Here is a 19,168-nt window from a genome sequence, read left to right as displayed (position 1 = left end):
GGGAGATGGATAGAGGATGATATTCAAAGCATCCTTGGCATGGGTTGCTGTTGCCTAGAGAGGTTCAGTACTTCAGAAGACTGCTACCTTGAATTTTGCAGAGTGCAATAACAAAGGATACAAGAAATTTCCCAAGAGGAGACTGAATGGAGACACACTACTGTATCAGTGTGTGGCTGTAAGCCTGCAAATAGCCAGACATTACAATAGCTGCTATAACAGAACAACAAAAATACGAAGTCATTGGGTAGGTCCAATTCTGACTTTCAACATGAGCCAGCAGCATTTTCTGTATCTTACACAAAACACTTACATAAAACTGTTTTAGAAAAAAAAAACCCACAAAACCATAGTTACTACTACTCCCCACGCATTCTTTTTCCTGGTATCTTAACTGCCCTGGTCCATATTTCTAATCAGCCATACTGATTGTAAACCCCTTCATGTTAGAATCAAGCTTTCTACTCTGTTTTTAAAGTGTCCAGAGTATTTAATCAGAACAGCAATATATAACAATAGAAATGCTGCATTCAAAGAGCTTTCATCTTCCCATCTTTCTTTTTGAATGAGAGACTTGAAAATACTGCATTGGAACAAATCTTTTTAGAGAGAAAGAGCAACATAAGCCCTAACTGCAAGAGGATGAACCAGGATCATATTCTTGTGCTTATTATTCGCAAATGTGTTGTCTCTCAGTGGGCATTTGGGTCTCGATACGCAGGACAGCAACATGTTGCTTTGGTTCCATACCAACATGTTCACAGGCAATAGCAGAGCAGTGAAGGTTATGAATTTACATGCAACCAACCATACAACTGATAGCCAAAATGAAAATATCATGTATTAATAGTGATCAGAAACCTTTCCAAGACATATAAAACAAATCTCCTTCTTTTACAGGTGGTGAACTGAGATACAGAATGATGAAGGCTTTGAGCAGCCAGACACCAAACTGTAAGATTACTGACATGCCTTTCCCCTTAATCCATCACCCTCTTGGCCTTACCTTGCTGCTCCATGATGATTTAAGTACAAAAGCTTAGGTCTTGATTATGTTTTTGTTATGAAATAAGGAGGTGAAAGTACTCAAACAGTGTCAGATATTCAAAGTGCTGGGTGTCTGCTCAAGTGAGGCAGTAATTATAACAGTGCTAGCTTTTTGCAGGGATCTAAGGTGGTTCTTGGCACGGCTATTTCTTATCCTTTCTGATCCTTTGCCTACTGTCACTATGACGACAGAAAGCCTGCAACACAGCTGCAAGGAGGGAGAAAGGGGGAGCACACTCCAGCTGAGAGGGGAGAAGGCACTCAGTGGGTGGGGGACAAGAACAGAAAAATGATACTGGAAGCTAAAATGATGCAGGCAAGAAAGAAGAGAACAGGAGGCCACAAGTACCTCTTTGTTCTGTGAGGGGCATCTCTTAGATTAAGGGATGATCAACCAAAATGTTTGTCATCACTGTAATGCAAAATGAAACAAAAAGCAAGAAAAAAAAATGCAACAGAGATAAAAGGCCTTAAGTCCCTCTTATCCTGCTTCATGACTGCCACCTGACCAGTGGAACCTACTTCAACCAAATTACTTTTAGATTTATGACATGTAAACAATACCAGATTCAGTCTGAGACCACATGGTGGAAAAGGAAGAAAAAGGACAAGAACCAACACAGAAAGTGAAGGTAACAGCCAGAGTAAACATGTCTTATTAAAATGCACTACTTGGTGAGTTCTGACTCTGTTTAAGCACACACCTGCTGTCTTTTTTTGCATTCTTTTTACTATGTTAAAATATAAAGGCATAAACCAGGATTAGGAGTACATTGTTTTCTGCACTACAGAAAAGCATAGGAATGAAATCTCATTTCAAAGGTACATTTTTGTTACTCAAGTATTCAAGACCTTCTCAGAAGCATGCAGAAAGTTAATTAATACTTACAGCATCTAGAAGTGTACTTGTTTACAGTTATAGAAATACAAATCAAAGATCTTTAATAAAGCATTACTATACAGCTATGGATGGCTAAAGTAAAGCATTAGCAATGTATCATATTACCAAACACTATTTTTTCCTTAATACATTTTCAGCATTTACAGCCTTTTCTAACATTACACATAAATTTGGACTAAAAATCTGGGGCAGAATTCTTTAACATTCCATTTCCAAAGACACTTTCCGCAGGTGTTTTGGGTTTTGTGGTGGTTTCTTTTTCTTTTTCTTTTTCTTTTTTTTTAGTGGAGTGTCTACCAGTGTCATAGCAGTAGAAACTATCACACGAGAACTACTGAAGCCTTCAGCAACGTAAAACAACTCCCAAGCCATACCATGAAGCATGAGTTCTGTAACAGTCCCATATGCTTGTGGATATATTGGCATTTAGGAGATGTAAATAGTTACAGAAAGTGGTACTTGGAAATGACTGGTTTCTACAATGTATGTAAACCTAAACTAGTGATTCATACTTACAGTTAAAATTGATAGCCCAATCCTGTGTTTAAAAGCCCTCAGAGGGCAGCAGTGAATTTCACAGTCACCTTCAGGAGGTTCAGACTTGTTTGTTGTGAAATCAAGAGAGGTGATTACTCGATTCTAGCTGGCTGCTTGACAGATCACTGAAATTGCTTTTAACACTGCTGCAGGATACGGTAGTCTGCAGATATTTTCTGTAAGCGACTGCTCAAGCTACACCTACCTCAAATGTTTATAATTTGTATCACATGCAGTACACTAAAGAAAGGTTTCCAAAAATGAAGTCAGCCAGCTTTTGCAGCATGGTACATCAGCAAGCATTTCTTTTAAGCTTACATTTCATTCCTTGGTGTCATTTTCAAAAGGAAACCTTCTCCTGTTCGACAGAACAAGATTTTAAAATTTTCCAGAGCAATATTTAATTAGATAAGTTGATTTGATTCAGGTCTTTCTCACCCTTGCAGTTTAATTCCAGTGATGTAAGTCAAGTGATATCAATTGCTATAAATGGGGGCACTAGTGGGCCTAGATTTTTTTAAATCAAGCCTGAGATAACAAACAATTAAATACTTTATCTGAACTCTGAAAATAAAAATGCTTATTCAATTTCAGAAAGAAATCTGCGTTGATTTTATCTGTTAGGAATGTCATTGCATCTATCAACAAGTACAAGGTCTGCAGAAAGGATGTTCAAGGAGAGAACATCTCAAGTACAGAATTCTTCACCAGCATCTCTACTTGTAGTGGCATCTTTCGCTATAACTGGTTCCCAAATGTCAAGTACACTTAAGCAGAAAAAGAAACTGGCTGTAGAAGAGAAAGTTGCTTAGCCTCACAGACATCTCCCCTTCCAAGTTATTGATTAATCTAGAAACACCAGCAACATTATGGAAAGGCTTATATGAACAGCCTTAACAGAGGTGTCGTTGTTGTTACAGCTTGCTTTCTGAGGATGACATACACGAGAGAATGCATGAAGTTTTGAGAGCTCAGGAAAATCTGCCATTCACAAACTGGCAATTAATTTGTGAATTTCTACAAGGACAAACCTGAATTACAGAAAGCTATCATCTGTATTTTTATCACGCACAAAGATACTGATTTTATAATAATGACATCCAAACTGGCAAAGAATTGAAACCAGAACATCCCAAATTAACTAGATGAATTCATTAATAGAAATAAAAAGAGACTTAGCGTAACCATTAGAAATACAAAAGAGCCAAAACCCCATATAATCACTGCTTCTTCCTTGCTGAATTATTGAAAACCGCTTGTAAAAGTGGCAACCCTTTTAAAGTTAAGTTTTCAACCTGCAAGGCCAATCATCCTTACTAGAAAAGGAAAGACCCATGATAACAAGTCTGAGGAAAGGAGGAGAGCAAAACAAACATTACAGCAATTGTTTCAAAAGACATTGAATGTTGGAAAGGAAAAGTATTTTTTTTTTTTTTTAGCAAGTTGTAAGAAAAATCTGGACATCTGTAGCTCACGTTAACTTCCTGATGCTATCATCTGAAATATGATTTGGTGCATCTGTATTGCAAAGCACTATTATATTAAGTGAAGAGCTGTACTTCAGCAGCTCATTACTTGGAGATGATTATTTAACACCTTTCATTATTCAGGCATACTTAATGAAGCCTTAAATTATATGTGATTTTTATCTTTTCTTTTTTTTTTCAGTGGAATAAAACTGGCCCAAAAGAACTTTACTGCTTTTTCTTTTCTTTTTTTTTTTGCAAATGCAGAATTCTTACCCACAAATTGATGCAGTTTCCTTGATCTGTCTGTTTTTTTCAACACATGGCCTTCTCGAAACCACAAATACTACATGCAGTACTGGAGTTTATATTATTAAAAGAATGCTGTAAAAAGGGATATACATAAAAGAGCTACAAAAATGACTTGAGGATTGAAGTAAATATCTTCGAGCAATACATAAGTGAATCTGTTTATCTAATCAGGAAAGATTGATGATGACTTGATTACTGTGCTGCTTTGTGGGATGAAAGCACTGCTTAACAAAGGCTCTTAACTCAAATGGAGGAAGGCAGAAAAAAGGAATTTTCAAACTATTACCCTCCCCCCCAAAAAAAAAAACAACCCACCAAATCAACAAACAAGCAAACAACCCCCAAACCAAAACAAAAAACACCATGTGGAGGCAAATTAACTGCTAGAACAAATTATCAGAAAGTATCAGAGCCTCTGTGACATCTTTGAAATGTGCACGGTAGTGGGAGGTGTCCCAGCTCATAGCAGGGAAGCTGGAACTAGATGATCTTAGAGGTTGCAAACCATTCTGTTTCTGTTTCTCCATTTCAAACATAAACTGCTGAGCTTCATATGGGGTAAGACCTCTCTAGAAGTACAGAAGATTAAATTATATGGTCTGACGATCCCTCTGGTTTGAAGGATACAAAAAGATAAATAATGCTTGAGTTTCATAACTGGTGCTACTTACCAGCCAAAAAGGTTTGCTGCCAGCCTTAGCTGCTTAAAACATATTGTTCCCCTGGTGTGGTGAGTATATCAGTTCTGTAATGTAGCACATTCTCAACCACTTGCCAAGAACGTAAGGAGTCAACACATGATTCATACTAGCATCTCCTTAACAACAGGCTTAAGCATTGTCTTCCTCAAATGGCTGCCTTAAAACTTGGTTGAATCAAGACACTGCAGACCAAAGTAAAAGACTACCTGACTGTCTTTACCAAATTTATATTTTTCTGATCAGTAAATTCAAACATTTTTGCCATCAGAACCAAACCCCAGAAATGCAGTAGTTTTTACTAGGTCTGCTGAGGACCAATCCCCAGTGTCACGATTTTTCACTAACATGGCTACTCATTTCCTGGGATGCATCTCATTTGAATAACTCTATTTACTTGTATGTAAATGAGAGAAATCTCTAAATTCATTCCCTCACCTTGAAACTCCTGCTGCAGTAATAGTGATTCTTTTCAGTATTGTCTTGACAGAAACAAATAAAAGTAACCTCCCATAGGCCAGCTACAGTGACAACTGACTCGTATGCATCTATCATGTACAACTGCACTGCCTCAAGCCAACAAGCAAATTTAACTAGGCGAGGAACTGTCCCACAGAAGCACCACCTTTCACAGTATTTCAGGCTTGCCAGCTGCCAAAAGGTAGGAAATAAATGGGTTGCTTGCTTTTATTTCTCTAACTTGACATCTTCCCAGCATGGGAATGGAGCATCCAGGCTGGAGTCTTACTTGTAGCTAAAACTCTGCCTCCTAACATGGCCATTAGCAGGTAGGAGAAAGCACAGTTAGGTTTTGCTCCTTGTCTAGATAAAGAGTTTAACCAAAACTGGGTGGGTTATCAAGATAGCAAGAACAGGATATTATCAGATGAATACTGTACTAAAGTTCAAACATATGAAGGAAGAAATTAAACTCCACAAGTACAAGAAGACTGGGTTATGAAATTAAAAATTAAAAAAATAGCCTAAGAACACTTTTTTTTGAATTCTCTTTATTCTTCCAGGTTCTCTCAACCACTGCATATTCCTAAACTCCTGTGTGCACACAGTCTTTTTATTTTCCACAGTCTTTGGGTCAGGAATTTTCTCTGTCATGTATCTAAACCCACCAAATACTACTTTGTGACTACATAAAAAAATGAATTTAATATTAAAGCACTTGAGAGAAAAATTACAATTCAGCACACTGTTTTGTGCACAAATAAAACAATTTTATATGTTATATTCTATGATCATAGTTTAAAGCATCCAAGAAGAAACATTGCTGGGGAAAAAAAAAAGCAAACCAGTTTATCTTTTAGAAGGAATACAGTTACAATTTTATCTTTCATATTTTAATACATGATACAGTATTTCATATAGTTTGCTTATATTAAAATAAGAAACAAGAACTCCACAATCTAAGTTCATTTTCTTAAACTGAAACTCCAAAACAAAACAAAACTAAGCTACAGCTTCCAAGTAAGTTAAGGAACATGTAATGTTTCTTGGATTCTCCTTTCATATAGAGTGCTTTTTTAAGCATGGTGTGTCTCTAAGTAACTTCTGAAGAAATATTTCTCAATAAATAGATAATAAAAATAAATTCATTTTGATCTCTGATTTAAGAGCTTTAGGCTATGGGGATATTGAGTTTATGACCAGAATTTGACAGATGGTAACTTCTGTGTAGCTTGAACATTATACATTTGTAATGCCCTTGTCAAAAGTATAAAGTCTATTGCTAAAAGGAAATTAGCAATGCATAAACAGGTACCAAAGTCAATATGAAAATCATGTGAAAAACAAGAGAGATTAACTGCATTATTTCCTCCCTTGACTATTTAACTTCTGTTACCCCATTCAGTCGACAGAAGGCTGACATGATCACACCATCTTAATGACTCAATTCCTCCAAAACAGGCAAGGGAGCTTTAAATAATTAGACACCTAAGTCTAATTTATTATTTTAAGAATGTTGGATAAATTTAATTTTTATTATTTTCTTGACAGACAAGGCAGTCTTAGATTCTTCTTCTTATTACCACAGGATCATCAATCACCTGCTTATGTGAAGAAAACAAACCTCAAAAAGCAGCTTTATTCCCATCACCTTTGAGCAATTTATAAGAGAATTACACAAGGAAGCCAAGACCCTTCACAAGACTTGAAGCCCCAATGCCATTAGTCATTTACCCATGTGTTGCAAAGGGGCTGCGTAATGTTAACACCATAACTGGTCACAATTTATTCATGCAACAGAAAAAAAAGTATTTAAAAGTACTTGAAAAATTATTTGAAGTGCTAAAAAAACCATGCAGAGACAGATGGAGAAAGACACATTGAACTGAAATGTTCACAGAGACCAGCTTTGCCTTTTTTTTTGACTCTCTTGTTCAGAAGATGGTCTGGGCAAAATTAATTGCATCCTGACAGTATCAACCATAATGTATCAATTACTTTAAAGAAAAATAATAATGGAAAAGCCCGGACATATTTTAGAGCTGACAAGAAATTATTTAAAGTTATAATTGTAATCAACTTCTAAATAACTCAAAACCAGCTGATGTTTAAATTCATAGTCTAGTGACAGAATATTTAATTCTTTTCCAGGTTAATTTAACAAAATGAACTATCAGCAATGGCATATCTATTCTTCTCGATAAACTTGTCATACTAATTTAGATAGACATGGATTTTCTTTTCCTGATTTATTGAAAAGGTTTAACAAATCCCACTGATACATAAAAAAGTTACACTGAAAAATATTAATCCCAAAATATGATCAGATTATTTTTATTGGACAGGTCTGATAACAATTTTCTGAACTACGTTTTTGTCTGAATTTCTGCAGAATTTATTTGCCTTATTTCTAGGCCCAAAGACTAGAAAAGACTAACAAGGCAGCCTTTTGTTACCCATATATAAAACATGCTCCATTTTTACGAAACACAGCAGAAGATAGCCTCTTAACCTTCAAAATATGTCATGTAGACGGCAGCAGGAGTAAAACAATGCAGCACCAGATCTGCATTTCTGCCTTATGGAACTGCTTCTTTGGGAACACCTGTGGCACTTCTAAATGAAACAATACATAGAATGTTCATACATGGAGACTCCCTCTTTCTTCTTCACTGTCAAAAGCTCCCATTGGGGCTTTCTTTTATCCTTTCAAAAAAAGATCTACGGGATATGCAACTAAATCTAGGTGATGTACAAACTAAGTAATCCACGGTGTGGTTGCCTGAACTGTTCCTTTAGTATTTTATGAGCACTGCCTGAAATCACAGCCTTTGTCCTGCAATAGATTTTATGTATTTGAGATATAAACACAAGTAAAGTTAACCATGTCCCTCAGCCTTGCAGGATTAGCACAGATCTTTAATTCCTTAATCCATATTTAGGCACAATAAATAATAATGGCCTTAAGCTGCAGCAAGAAAGATCTAGCATTAAAGGGTAGTGAAACACTAGAGCAAATGGAAAAGGGCATTTAAGAAAAACCTCCATATGCGGGGGTTTTTAAGATCAAATGAGGCAAAATACCTGGCAAAAATGACATTTACAGTCAAACCTACCTTGTAAAGAAAACAAATTAAAAACCTCCAGAGATCACTTAGAACTTAATTTTTCTGGATTCAGTGATAAATTGGAAAGTTAAGCTATAAACCATTCCAAATACAATTCTCCCAAAATTTTAGATGCATTTGTTAACTGTTAAAGTGGCTGAAGTCCAAAACCTATTCTTCCTGAACACTGAGACTAGGATCAGCTAACAGAGATCAACATCCAATGGTCAATACTGTCACCAAGCAACACCAGAACAGTACTTACTGCTATCATAATTGAGTAAGTTCGTTTTGAAATTCTAGAGGAAAATATTAAATCTACAAAATGAGCAAGTCTCGTCACTGTTCAATAATCTATCCATTGTAAACCCAAATATTTATATGACCTTAAAAAGGGACAATATAACACAATCCTGAATTCTATTCTACTTTTCTGCTATGCAATATATCAACATCTAATATGCACCACATATGGATTTATTCATAGATTTTCAACAGCAGCTGTGTAAATTTCTCACAGAACTTCTGGGCTGATACCTTAATAAGGATATACCTCTGCAGCAGTGTTCAGAGGTTTGTGTTCTAATGCTTTATTTAGAAGTCACTAAAGTCCCCCCTGTACAAAAGTGAATGTTACAGGTCTATTTAACTACAAAGCATTATGAGACTTCATTTAGTTTTGTTAGCATAATACAGAAGAAGGACAGTACCCCTCTAATATCTGAAAGATCAAATCAAAGAATAAACAGAGATTATATGGCATGGAGAGAAAGGGTGCTTCATTATCAGAATAAGCAGCTGGAACTGATTTCTGCACTGGGAAACAGAAACCCAATGAACTATCCAAAGAGAACTATGTAATTCAAAAGATTTAAGGCCAGTATTGAAACAGACTCTGGATTCTGAATAAAAATCCTATCTAGTGTGAAAAATACAACCTGGAAGCTGTGCTTTAGAACAGTTTCCTATCCATAATCCCAACAGTATCAAGACCCACGATTATGTTGTTCTGACAAAGTTACTTCTCACCCAACCTAAAAACCATCTTTAAACCATTCCACCCCAAGAAAGAACATTCTTGATGTGCCACCAGTCATGCTGTGCTTTGTTTCAGTCTCTTAGGCTACTTTGATAGTTCTGCTTGTACTCAGGTTCAGAATGGAGATCGGAATATAGTGCAGACCCAATTTCCAAGCCAGTAATTCACCCTTGTGGGTACTGCTTTCAAATGCAAGGAGCATTTGCCTTTCTGTATCTGCAGGTTGTACTTCTGATTTTCCTTATAGTTAGGCAGTCTCCAAGCTGAAGTAGATGTAGTAGTTCAATAAACACTACGTATCAAGTGTTTTACTTCAGCAAGCTCACCTGGGTATTTCATTGGCTGTAGACTGCCCCTAGCAGCAAATGACAATGATTCTGGACAAACATACATCCACAGCATCATCTCAATTGAAAAAACAAAATTAACTTGTCTTATCTAAGCTTAGGACTTCCTTCTAAGACAGACAGAATCCATTTAATTCTGGCAACATCATTCAGAAAGCATGTTTCTAACTGATGCCAACTTAGAGCCCACTTTTTTATAGATCCTGCACTGCTTCTCTTACATCTTTTGACAACACTAAACACTGGTTCTGAAGCTACCTGGCCACAGTTTCTCATCAGAAAGCTAGCTTGTCAATGCTAAAGGACTGGAACCTCCTGTCATCAACTCCAATCAGGCAAATGTCTGCTCTAATTGGAGAGGTAAATTTGGAAGGTTAAGACTTTGCCCAATTCCTCAGAACATCACAGTAAGACTAATTATAACAACTTTATCTAACATTCACTCTTAAAAGTAATATGGCTGTAAGCAGGCATAATATACATGGGGCACTTCAGCGGGAGGAGCTGAAGACTTTGTCCTCAGTTAAACTTTATGTAGCTTCAGTAAGCTGAGTGACACTGTATGGCTATAACCAAGTGAGGTATCTGGTCTTCAAACTCTAACAATGGAAACCAACCCACAGGGATGTACATCCTCATTTTGCTTATGTTGCAAAAGAGTGACACCCACTGGCAGCAACAGTTTAAATAATTGTTGCAATTTGGGTCTACTCGATAAGAGTCGTTAAAAAGTTTCACTTGAAAAAAATTCATCATAGTACCAACCATACACACTTACCTGTTGAGTCAGAACTACTCCCTGAGGTTGCAGAGGCTGAAATTCTAGCGGCATCTGGAGTATCTGCAACGTAACCCTCCGGAGGAAGATTCACTGTGTACATTCTCTTTGGAGGCACAACTGTATTGTCACTACCTACAAAACAGAAAACACAAAGTGCCTGGCTATTGATTTCAGTATAGATTTTCTCAAACGTTTTCCCAACTACAGCAATGATAATATGTGGTCTCAAAAATCCTTACAGATAAAAAGAAAGTGAGAGAAAGTCAGGTTTAGAACACTGAAATTATCCTATGACAAACAAAACTGCACCAAAATCCATACCAGCTACATTTAAATACTACATAGATTAGCTCTTCCCATCAGAAACATTTTTTTCTGCTTGTGTCAGACAACTTTTCTACTCCAACTTTAGAAGAAACTTCCATTTACAGTGTCCTCATCCAGCATGAGCAAACACTTCTTCTTTACAAATTGTTTTATAAAAGATAGGTGGGGAGATTCAAGCTGATTATATAGCCATAGAAGAAAAAGAATCAGAACTGTGGGTTGTCCATTTGCAGACCTTTTAAACATAGCCTATACTTGTTTCCCCTTGGCTGCCCAAGCATCTCTTCATCCTTTCTCTGTTTCTTTCTGTGTCTGTATGTGTGTGAGGGAGGTGGAAGTGTGTCAAACACCAGCTTTCTAACTACTCCACTGTATAGGAAATCAGTTGTGATGATGGCAGTAGACCGTTTTTGTGGGACTTCTTTCACCTCTAAAAGGCATTTAAAAATGCATTCAACTTTTCATTTGCTCACTAGACAAGAACTAACTCTGTTGGAATAACAGATGCACCTCTGCTCCAGTTACATAAAACCAGTCCAAACAGCATATTGTATTTTTTTTTTCCCCCTCAGCAGTATATCTCAACCACAGGGAAACAAAAAGCTTTCCAGAAGGCCAGGATGTAAGGGTGCCTCCAGATGCTGCATAGCAATTTCAGACAGTTCAGTGTGGTGGGTTTTTTTGTTGTTGGATGGTTTTGCTCCATAAGCCAACACAGACACAGAACTAGCCTTCCCTTCACAGGGGCCACCTGCTCCTTTAAAACACATAGCCAGAACTGTTAAGATAGTATCTTTGGCAGGTGAACACAAATTAACTTCCTTACACCACAAGCTTGCTTGAAGACCCCGGGTGATCTGAATCTATTACCAAGCTACTATGATCAAATTAATAACTAAACCTTTAAAATGAAGTTGTGTCTGATTGAAATTTCTTGTTAGGCATCTGCTTCTGAGGTGTAATTTAACTATACACATTGCATGCAAATACATAATTTAACTATACACTGACATTTCTCAGAGAGCACACTTCAAAGAGTTCAGTGTGACTGATCATTTTAGATATCTATGATGAAGTACATTTCAGAACATTCAAGGTACTTTTAAAAAGCTACATCACAGCTGTTTTCATCATCAGGATGTAATTATTTTGTTTTGAGAATACATTAGGAAGTTACTGCTTTTTCTTGAACAAGCCAGAAAATTTCAAACTGATATTGATGATGCTTATTTTAAAGGATAAGAAAGGAAAAGAAATAAATAATACAGAAAGATGAAGAGCAATTACATGATTTGGAAAAAGATCCACTAAAAATTAATGTGGCATAATTCTTCAACAGATCCTTTCTATGAAGATGATGCCAAGTCACTGAACTGGCAGTACTTGCATTGATTCCCCCCCCACTCCGTTCATTAATGATGAAGTGATAATTGGCAACAGTTTTAAATTACAAGGATGTAAAAATACTTCTTGAATTACTTCCTTCTGAACAATTTTCATTTTTCCGTTTTTTCCCCATTTTGAATTTAGTTTTTTGTAAAGCAAAGATTGCTATGAGATCTTTAAACTCAATTTGCAGTAGTCCCGCCTAACTCAAACCCTTTAATCTTAAAAGAAGTAGATATATTGGGATAACAGCTTCCCAGGACAAAACAGTTATACACAACAGAATTTGGGGAAATATCTGTAATGCCTAATCTTACAAAGAACAGTAACAACTTTTACTATGTAAATGAACGATGAATAAAAGCAATTTCAAGTTTAAACAGGAGTCCCCAAAAGCCATATTTATTCACCCCATATGCATCTTCAAGTAGTCTGCAAACCATAAATCAAGCGTCTTTGTTAATCTTGTGTAAGTACGTAAAACCAAACTGCTATTATATCATAAAAATATATACACACAACTGTATAATCTCAGTGTATCAAATCTCCCAAACTACTAAATAAAGACTTTTCTGGCCTGAAGCCATAGTCTCCTTGGGCTGAGACTGCTTGGGTATAAAATCATAAACATTGCTGCAAAGCAAATGGCTAAGCTTACAAAAATGTGACATAAAAAGTTTTTCTTTGACTAACGAAAGTAATCAGATACTGGAGATATTCAAGAATACTCTCATTTCCAATAGTTAAAAAGTCACGAATCCCATTTTTGAAGTTTTATTTTATGGAAGAAAAAAAAGCATCTAAAGGTCATTTAAAAACTAGAAAACCAACAAGCATTACTCTTAAAGGCAAACTAAGAATACAGAATAAAAATTTTGAATTGTCTCCTATACATGTTCTTCTCCACAATATTCCCCACACTAAGAGCTCCTTTGCATGTAAATCAACCTTGTGCACCGAGTAAAGAAATGCATCTAAACTATACTGTTACCAAGGTTGCACCTGTGAGTATGTCAGTAAATGGTGTACCGATGTTATCCCTTGCTATCCTACTGCAATCAAGTATTGGGCCTTTTAAGAAGGAGCTGAGGGTAAAGCTTCCAGCCACGTAAGACTGCCAACTGCCCAGTCTGTCATTATCTCAGGCAGATGCAGGACATTTTATTTTAAGCCTAGTTTTCAGCATCCTTAAACCTTCCCCTATCTGCAGCTCAATGGTGGCTGTTGTGGTTTAAGCTCAGCTGGTAATCCAGAACCACGCAGCCTCTGTGTCACTCCCCCGTCTCCCAGAGGGATGGGGAGGAGAATCGAAAGAGATCCCACGGGTTGAGATAAGAACAGTCCAGTAAATAAGGTATAACATAGATCACTGCTACTGCCACCAATAATAATAATGATAGATAAGGGAAATAACAAGGGAAGAGAATACAACCACTCACCACCCGCTGACTGATGCCCAACCCCGGCAGTGATCTATCCATTCCGAGTAACTGCCCCCAGTTTATATAGCAGGCATGACGTGCTGAGGTATGGAATACCTCTTTGGCTAGTTTGGGTCAGGTGTCCTGGGTCTGATTCCTCCCGGCTTCCCCTCCTCCCTGGCAGAGCATGAGACTCAGAAAGTCCTTGGTCAGAGTAAACATTACTGAGCAACAACTAAAAACATTGGTGTGATAAGCACTGTTCCCAGGCTGAAAGTCAAAATCACAGCACTGCACCAGCTACTAAGGAGAAAAATGACAGCTACTGCTGAACCCAGGACAGTAGTGGTAGATTACACTAGCATGGTTTTCAGATCTCCAGAACACAAAGCATGCTTAGGCACACCTCAAATGCAGAGCTGGCCAGATGTGTTTGCATAATCTTGGTCCTGTGCTTGCTCGTAAGCCTGATTAAACCCTAGGCAGAGACTGAATTGCTTCCAAGTTTCTAAGGTGGGTTGACCCTGGCTAGCAGCCAAACTCCCCCTACACAGGATGAGCGTGAGGTACAGAAAGCATGGGAAGAACAGGAATGAGAAAGCTCACATGTCAAAGACAGGGAGATCTCTTACCAACTACTGCTGTAGGCAAAACAGACTCAACTTGGGAAAAACGATTTAATTTACTGCCAGTTACTCAAAATATTTATTTACTGACTCAGCCATTGGGAAACAGAAGCAAAAATTAAAAACGCAAACATTAAAACACTTCAGAAAAACACCTTTCCTCTCCAGTTCACGTTTACTTCAAACTTCTTCCAGCTAACTATCACCTCAGGTTACACTCAGTCCCTGCAGTGAAGCAGCGCAAGGTGGCCTTGGAAGCTGTTTACAGTATGCATGTAACAGCTTCTCTTTGCTGACTCTTCCTTTCTATTATTCCCCGGTGCCAGTGGGGGTTCTCTGTGGACTACAGTCCTTCAGGAACATTTGATCAATCACAGAGAACCTCCTTTGCCTCTGTTCCTGCTGTTACTTGTCTGCCCTTCTTGTTCCATTCTCTCTTGGAGTGTTCTCTCCTTTCTCACACGTTTTCCCAGAGGCACCATCACCTCTGCTGCAGGGTTGGACTCAGATGTGCCCTACGGTGGGTGGGTTGGATCCAGCTGGAACTGGCTGTGTCTGGCACGGGGCAGCCCCAGTATACGCACTCATTAGAGCTTTGCAATGGTATACATTGATCTTGTCTTTCCCATGAATTGCTTCATGGGAAAGACAAGCTCTCTGCAACTCAAATCCCTGGTAACCCACTGCTGTGCTCCCACAGGGCAGAGCTCCTGGAGCAAATATATTACTCAAGTCCAGAACTCCGCTAGAACATCTTGCCACCTCTCTCAAATGACTGTCAAGTCAGCCTAGCCTGACCACAACTGCGATCTTTCCCACAAAATTATCCCCTGGGAACACCTAGCTATCACTTCTCCACATGGAAGAGTTTCCTCTGCAAAAGAGGTCTTTACAAAAAAGTGAAAGAAGAGAGGGTTTAATACTAGATCCAAGGTTTGACTAGTTCAGTGTCACACCTTGACTACAAAAGTCATTATTCTTAGTAGGCACTTACTATGTGGTGTTACAGAAGATACAGCATGGACAAAAGTAAGGCTCTAAAAAGGTCTGTTATCTCCTTTAAGAAGTTTGTATTAAAGTATATTTGTACTTACCATGTAAGCTAGAATGTGACCATCTTGTAGCTATTCCTCATTTTTATTACATTTTATTAGTGAGACTACAACCTGAAAACCATGGCAATCCCCAGTGCACACATGCAACCCTTCTTTATTCTTTACACAATATATATCCAGTATTACTTTCTCCCTCATTGACTTGCATGACAGCATCTTTAAAGACAATGCACATGCAAATCACAGGCAAGAGTTTTGTCTCCTCCAAAAAACCTTCATAAATTTAAGTGCAGCAAAGGTGGTATCAATGACTAATAGCAGAACATACACACATTGAGGGTCCTCTTGACCTGTGGTACTGAAAAATAGGTACTTTTCCAGTTGATCAATGTGAAGGCATTAATCTTCCTTCATCACCATGAATGCTGTAACAAATCTGTTAATCCCAAACACAATCCGTTACCCAGTGTATATACATTTTTGGTCTGATGATATCCAAGTTCTTGAACATCAAGCTATAGTTAAGTCTCTCATGGTATGTACATCAGAGTAACTTGAGGAACACGAGCTGTTATACGATGTGCAATCATCTTCTGCTCACCGGTTGACTTTTACAGGATTGTTTTCCAGTCTCAAATCAACACACACAATACAGTGCTTTCCACAAAGGCAGAACCTTTTAGCTCAAGTAGTCTTTTGTGAAATCAGAAAGTACAATCCTTTTCCTTGGTGTGCTGCATAATTCCTGTTGCTTGACCTTAGCCTTTGGCAGGATTCTCTCCCTCAATACTAGGTATGTAACATTGGGTAGAGAGAAAGAAATACGGTAATAATAAACAACCTAGCAAAGAATGGACAGTCACTTACTGATGGTCATTTGTTTTACTCACATGATAACCATCACACAGTACTGGAAATGTTGTGCTGCTCTGCTGGGTGATTAGGATAACTGATGAATTATTTCCATACAAATTCACTACTGCAGGTAGGAACTTCCCTCTCACAAAATTATGGAACTCCCTTTACTGAGAGCTAATATAGTTTACTCTTACAGTCTAATTCCTTTAGCTTGCTTTAATACCTCTAGTGCACAATATTAGTAATTTAACTAATAGAAAATTTTCTCTCATCTGCAAATATCCATCCCATCATTACCTGAACTTTACTGGAATAAGGAACGTCACTCAAGCCACTTCTGGCTTAAGAAAATATACTCCTTCCAAAGATTCTTCATCTCTTTCTAAATAAAGTTAATGTCCATAAGACATTCAGTAATCCCATGTTACATTAGTTGCTACTGTCACATATTTTATTGGCACCAATACCTGTAACAGAATACTGAAAAGGTATTTTCATCTGCAGAGTTTCTTCAGCTTTAGAATTTTGAAGATGTCTGCTATTCTACTTTAAACAGTAAATTTACCTGTACGCCAGGTAAAACTTCAAAGCACACAGTTCCATCCTAAAGAGCACAATTACATAGATTCAAACAACAAATTAATGAAAGAAAAAAAAACCCAGGTAATTAAATAGATCCATGTTTTTCTCTGGCTCTGAAAGTCCTCAAGCAGCAAACTGTTGGAGAACACCATGGGGAAGTAGTACAATATGTTCACTTACTTTATTGCTATACTTTCTTTGACACATTGTGGTCACTACATACTAGTGAAGGCAACAGTACTCGTTGGAGTTTTTTTTGGGGGGGTTTGTTTTTTTTTTTTTTTTAATTGACCTTAATGTCTGCTACTTTGTTCAGTTATTTTTAAACAGGAAAAGTCCGCTATCTTTTGATGTTCAAGAAATAGCATGTTTCCACTGAGTTCCCAGACTTATTATAATATTTTAATAGTAGTAATAATAAAAAATAATAGAAGCCTAGCCATATTACAGCAGACTGTTCCAAATTCTTACAATATACATGTGCCATTTATGTCCGGTAGCATGTTGTCACTCAAGTCAGCTCACTCCAGCCTCCCTTCTGACACTTCATATTACTCGAACTGCTTCACTTCACTAAAAAGAGAAAGTCTAGATAAAAAGAGAAACCTCCAGATAAGAGGTTGCTCCCTCTTCTCAAATAATGGAAATGACTATGAAGTAAATGCAGTCAGGAGTTATGGGAGTCTTTCCTAGACATTCCTTTTTATGACTTGGTGACTCAGTACACTTGATTAGATAAATAAAGCTAGGTCTGCAACACTCAATTTTGACTGAAAATTTCTTTTTCTACCCATAGCCTTTGGTTCCTTGGCCTGTGATGACTTCCACCAGATATCACATGGATGAGCAAAATGATTTCTGTTTCATCCCACCAGTGTATGATCATCTGCAGCCAGTCCTCGTGACCACCAGGCTTCTCAGGAGCTCAGATGAGTACAAAGTTTCAGTAGGCACATCCCTAGGGAGCTAACGTTTGCCTATGGCTTTGGGTCTGGAATCAACTCCTACAGCAGCAACGCCCAGCTCCCTCCCCCGTAGAGCATGCAAACTGAAGAGGATGCAAGAGGAAAGGAGTAGCTGCCTGCCTTACTGTTCGTCCTTTCCAATGTACTAATATAATTATATTTTCAGTGAAACTAGATACAGTCATTCAGTGCTGCCCATGGGTTTGGTGGGATGGATTCCCAACCCTTTTTCAACTACGCACATCGCAGTATTTCTTGAAAGAAGGGTTTACTTAGTATTTGACAAGCTACATTTCAGCCTTCCTGTTCAAACATAAGTATGATTAGAAAGGAGGGAGAATGGAAAGCGGAGTAATGACAGCATCCAAATGACTGATGATCCATTCACTCATCTTGTAATAAATGTCTCAAATACTTCCACAAATATTGCCAACTTAGTTACCTTTTTGTTAAGCCCTCTGTACTTTTGAAAAGCTGCCTACATTGGATTTTATTTATTCTGGTTTTAAATTCTTTTCTGCAATTCAAATTAACTTTCCATTTTATTAAAATCTACTGTACTCAGGTTCAAACACCTGTAACAGGTTATCTTGACAATTCCTTATTTCTCAAAGCTGTCTCATTTACCTCCTCTACAGAATCAGGTCTTTCCCATACAATAGCATTTTACCACACTGTCTTAAGCTTTCTTTCACTCTAAAGGTTAGTAGCTTATTTCCATAAACACATTTGCACTTCTTACATTTTTGATGGCTATGTATTTATTTCAGTGTAGATTGCATCTTCAGTATAAAACTAACATTCTCTTCCACTCCATACCAGGCCTTATCAGTGCCTCATGTGTATGAACAGCAGGAATTCGATTTTTTTCTTAAGACCTGAAACAGGTGTAAGATGACCTAAAAACTAATACAAAGTTGTGTTTTTCCCTATTTTAAACTATGCCATACATCATTAAATATACCTATATAAAGGAAAACAACAAAAGCCAAACCACAAACCAAAAAACCCCAAACAAGCAGGTAACTGTTTTCTTCTGCTTTTCATATCTTACAAGCATTTTTTTTTTCTTGTTTATTTAAAACACAGTTTTAAACCATTCTGGTTTCTGTTAATATTTCCATTGGAATAACTGCAAGTTATCAATTAAATTAACATGGTCTAACTTGTGGAGGGGGCTTGATGCTCAGAGGACTACAGCATAAGAAGTAAACAACTTGAAAAAAATCCTCAGTACTTCCTCATCATTGTCTT

The 19,168-nt window shown here is 37.5% G+C and overlaps 1 protein-coding gene across 8 annotated transcripts in view; it reads right to left on the bottom strand.

Moving 5' to 3' along the window:
* Positions 1-19,168, bottom strand: part of ERICH1 (glutamate rich 1) — an 81,713-nt gene that overhangs the window by 34,957 nt on the left and 27,588 nt on the right. For all 8 annotated transcript variants that reach the window (XR_009726158.1, XR_009726161.1, XR_009726162.1 and 5 more), the window contains exon 3: positions 10,692-10,826. Coding sequence is in view for 1 of the 8 variants with exons in the window: in XM_061357620.1 (XP_061213604.1) it covers positions 10,692-10,826 (135 nt within the window). In the remaining 7 variants the exon portion in view is untranslated. The remainder of the gene's footprint in view (positions 1-10,691; positions 10,827-19,168) is intronic.

Source organism: Neopsephotus bourkii, unplaced genomic scaffold (genome assembly GCF_033783945.1).
Source record: "Neopsephotus bourkii isolate Nb327-2 ecotype Australia unplaced genomic scaffold, CSIRO-AGI_Nbou_v1 NB_908, whole genome shotgun sequence".
In the NCBI taxonomy this organism is placed as follows: Eukaryota; Metazoa; Chordata; class Aves; order Psittaciformes; family Psittacidae; genus Neopsephotus; species Neopsephotus bourkii.
Note: the sequence above shows the minus strand (reverse complement) of the source record. Positions and strands in the feature narration are given on the sequence as shown.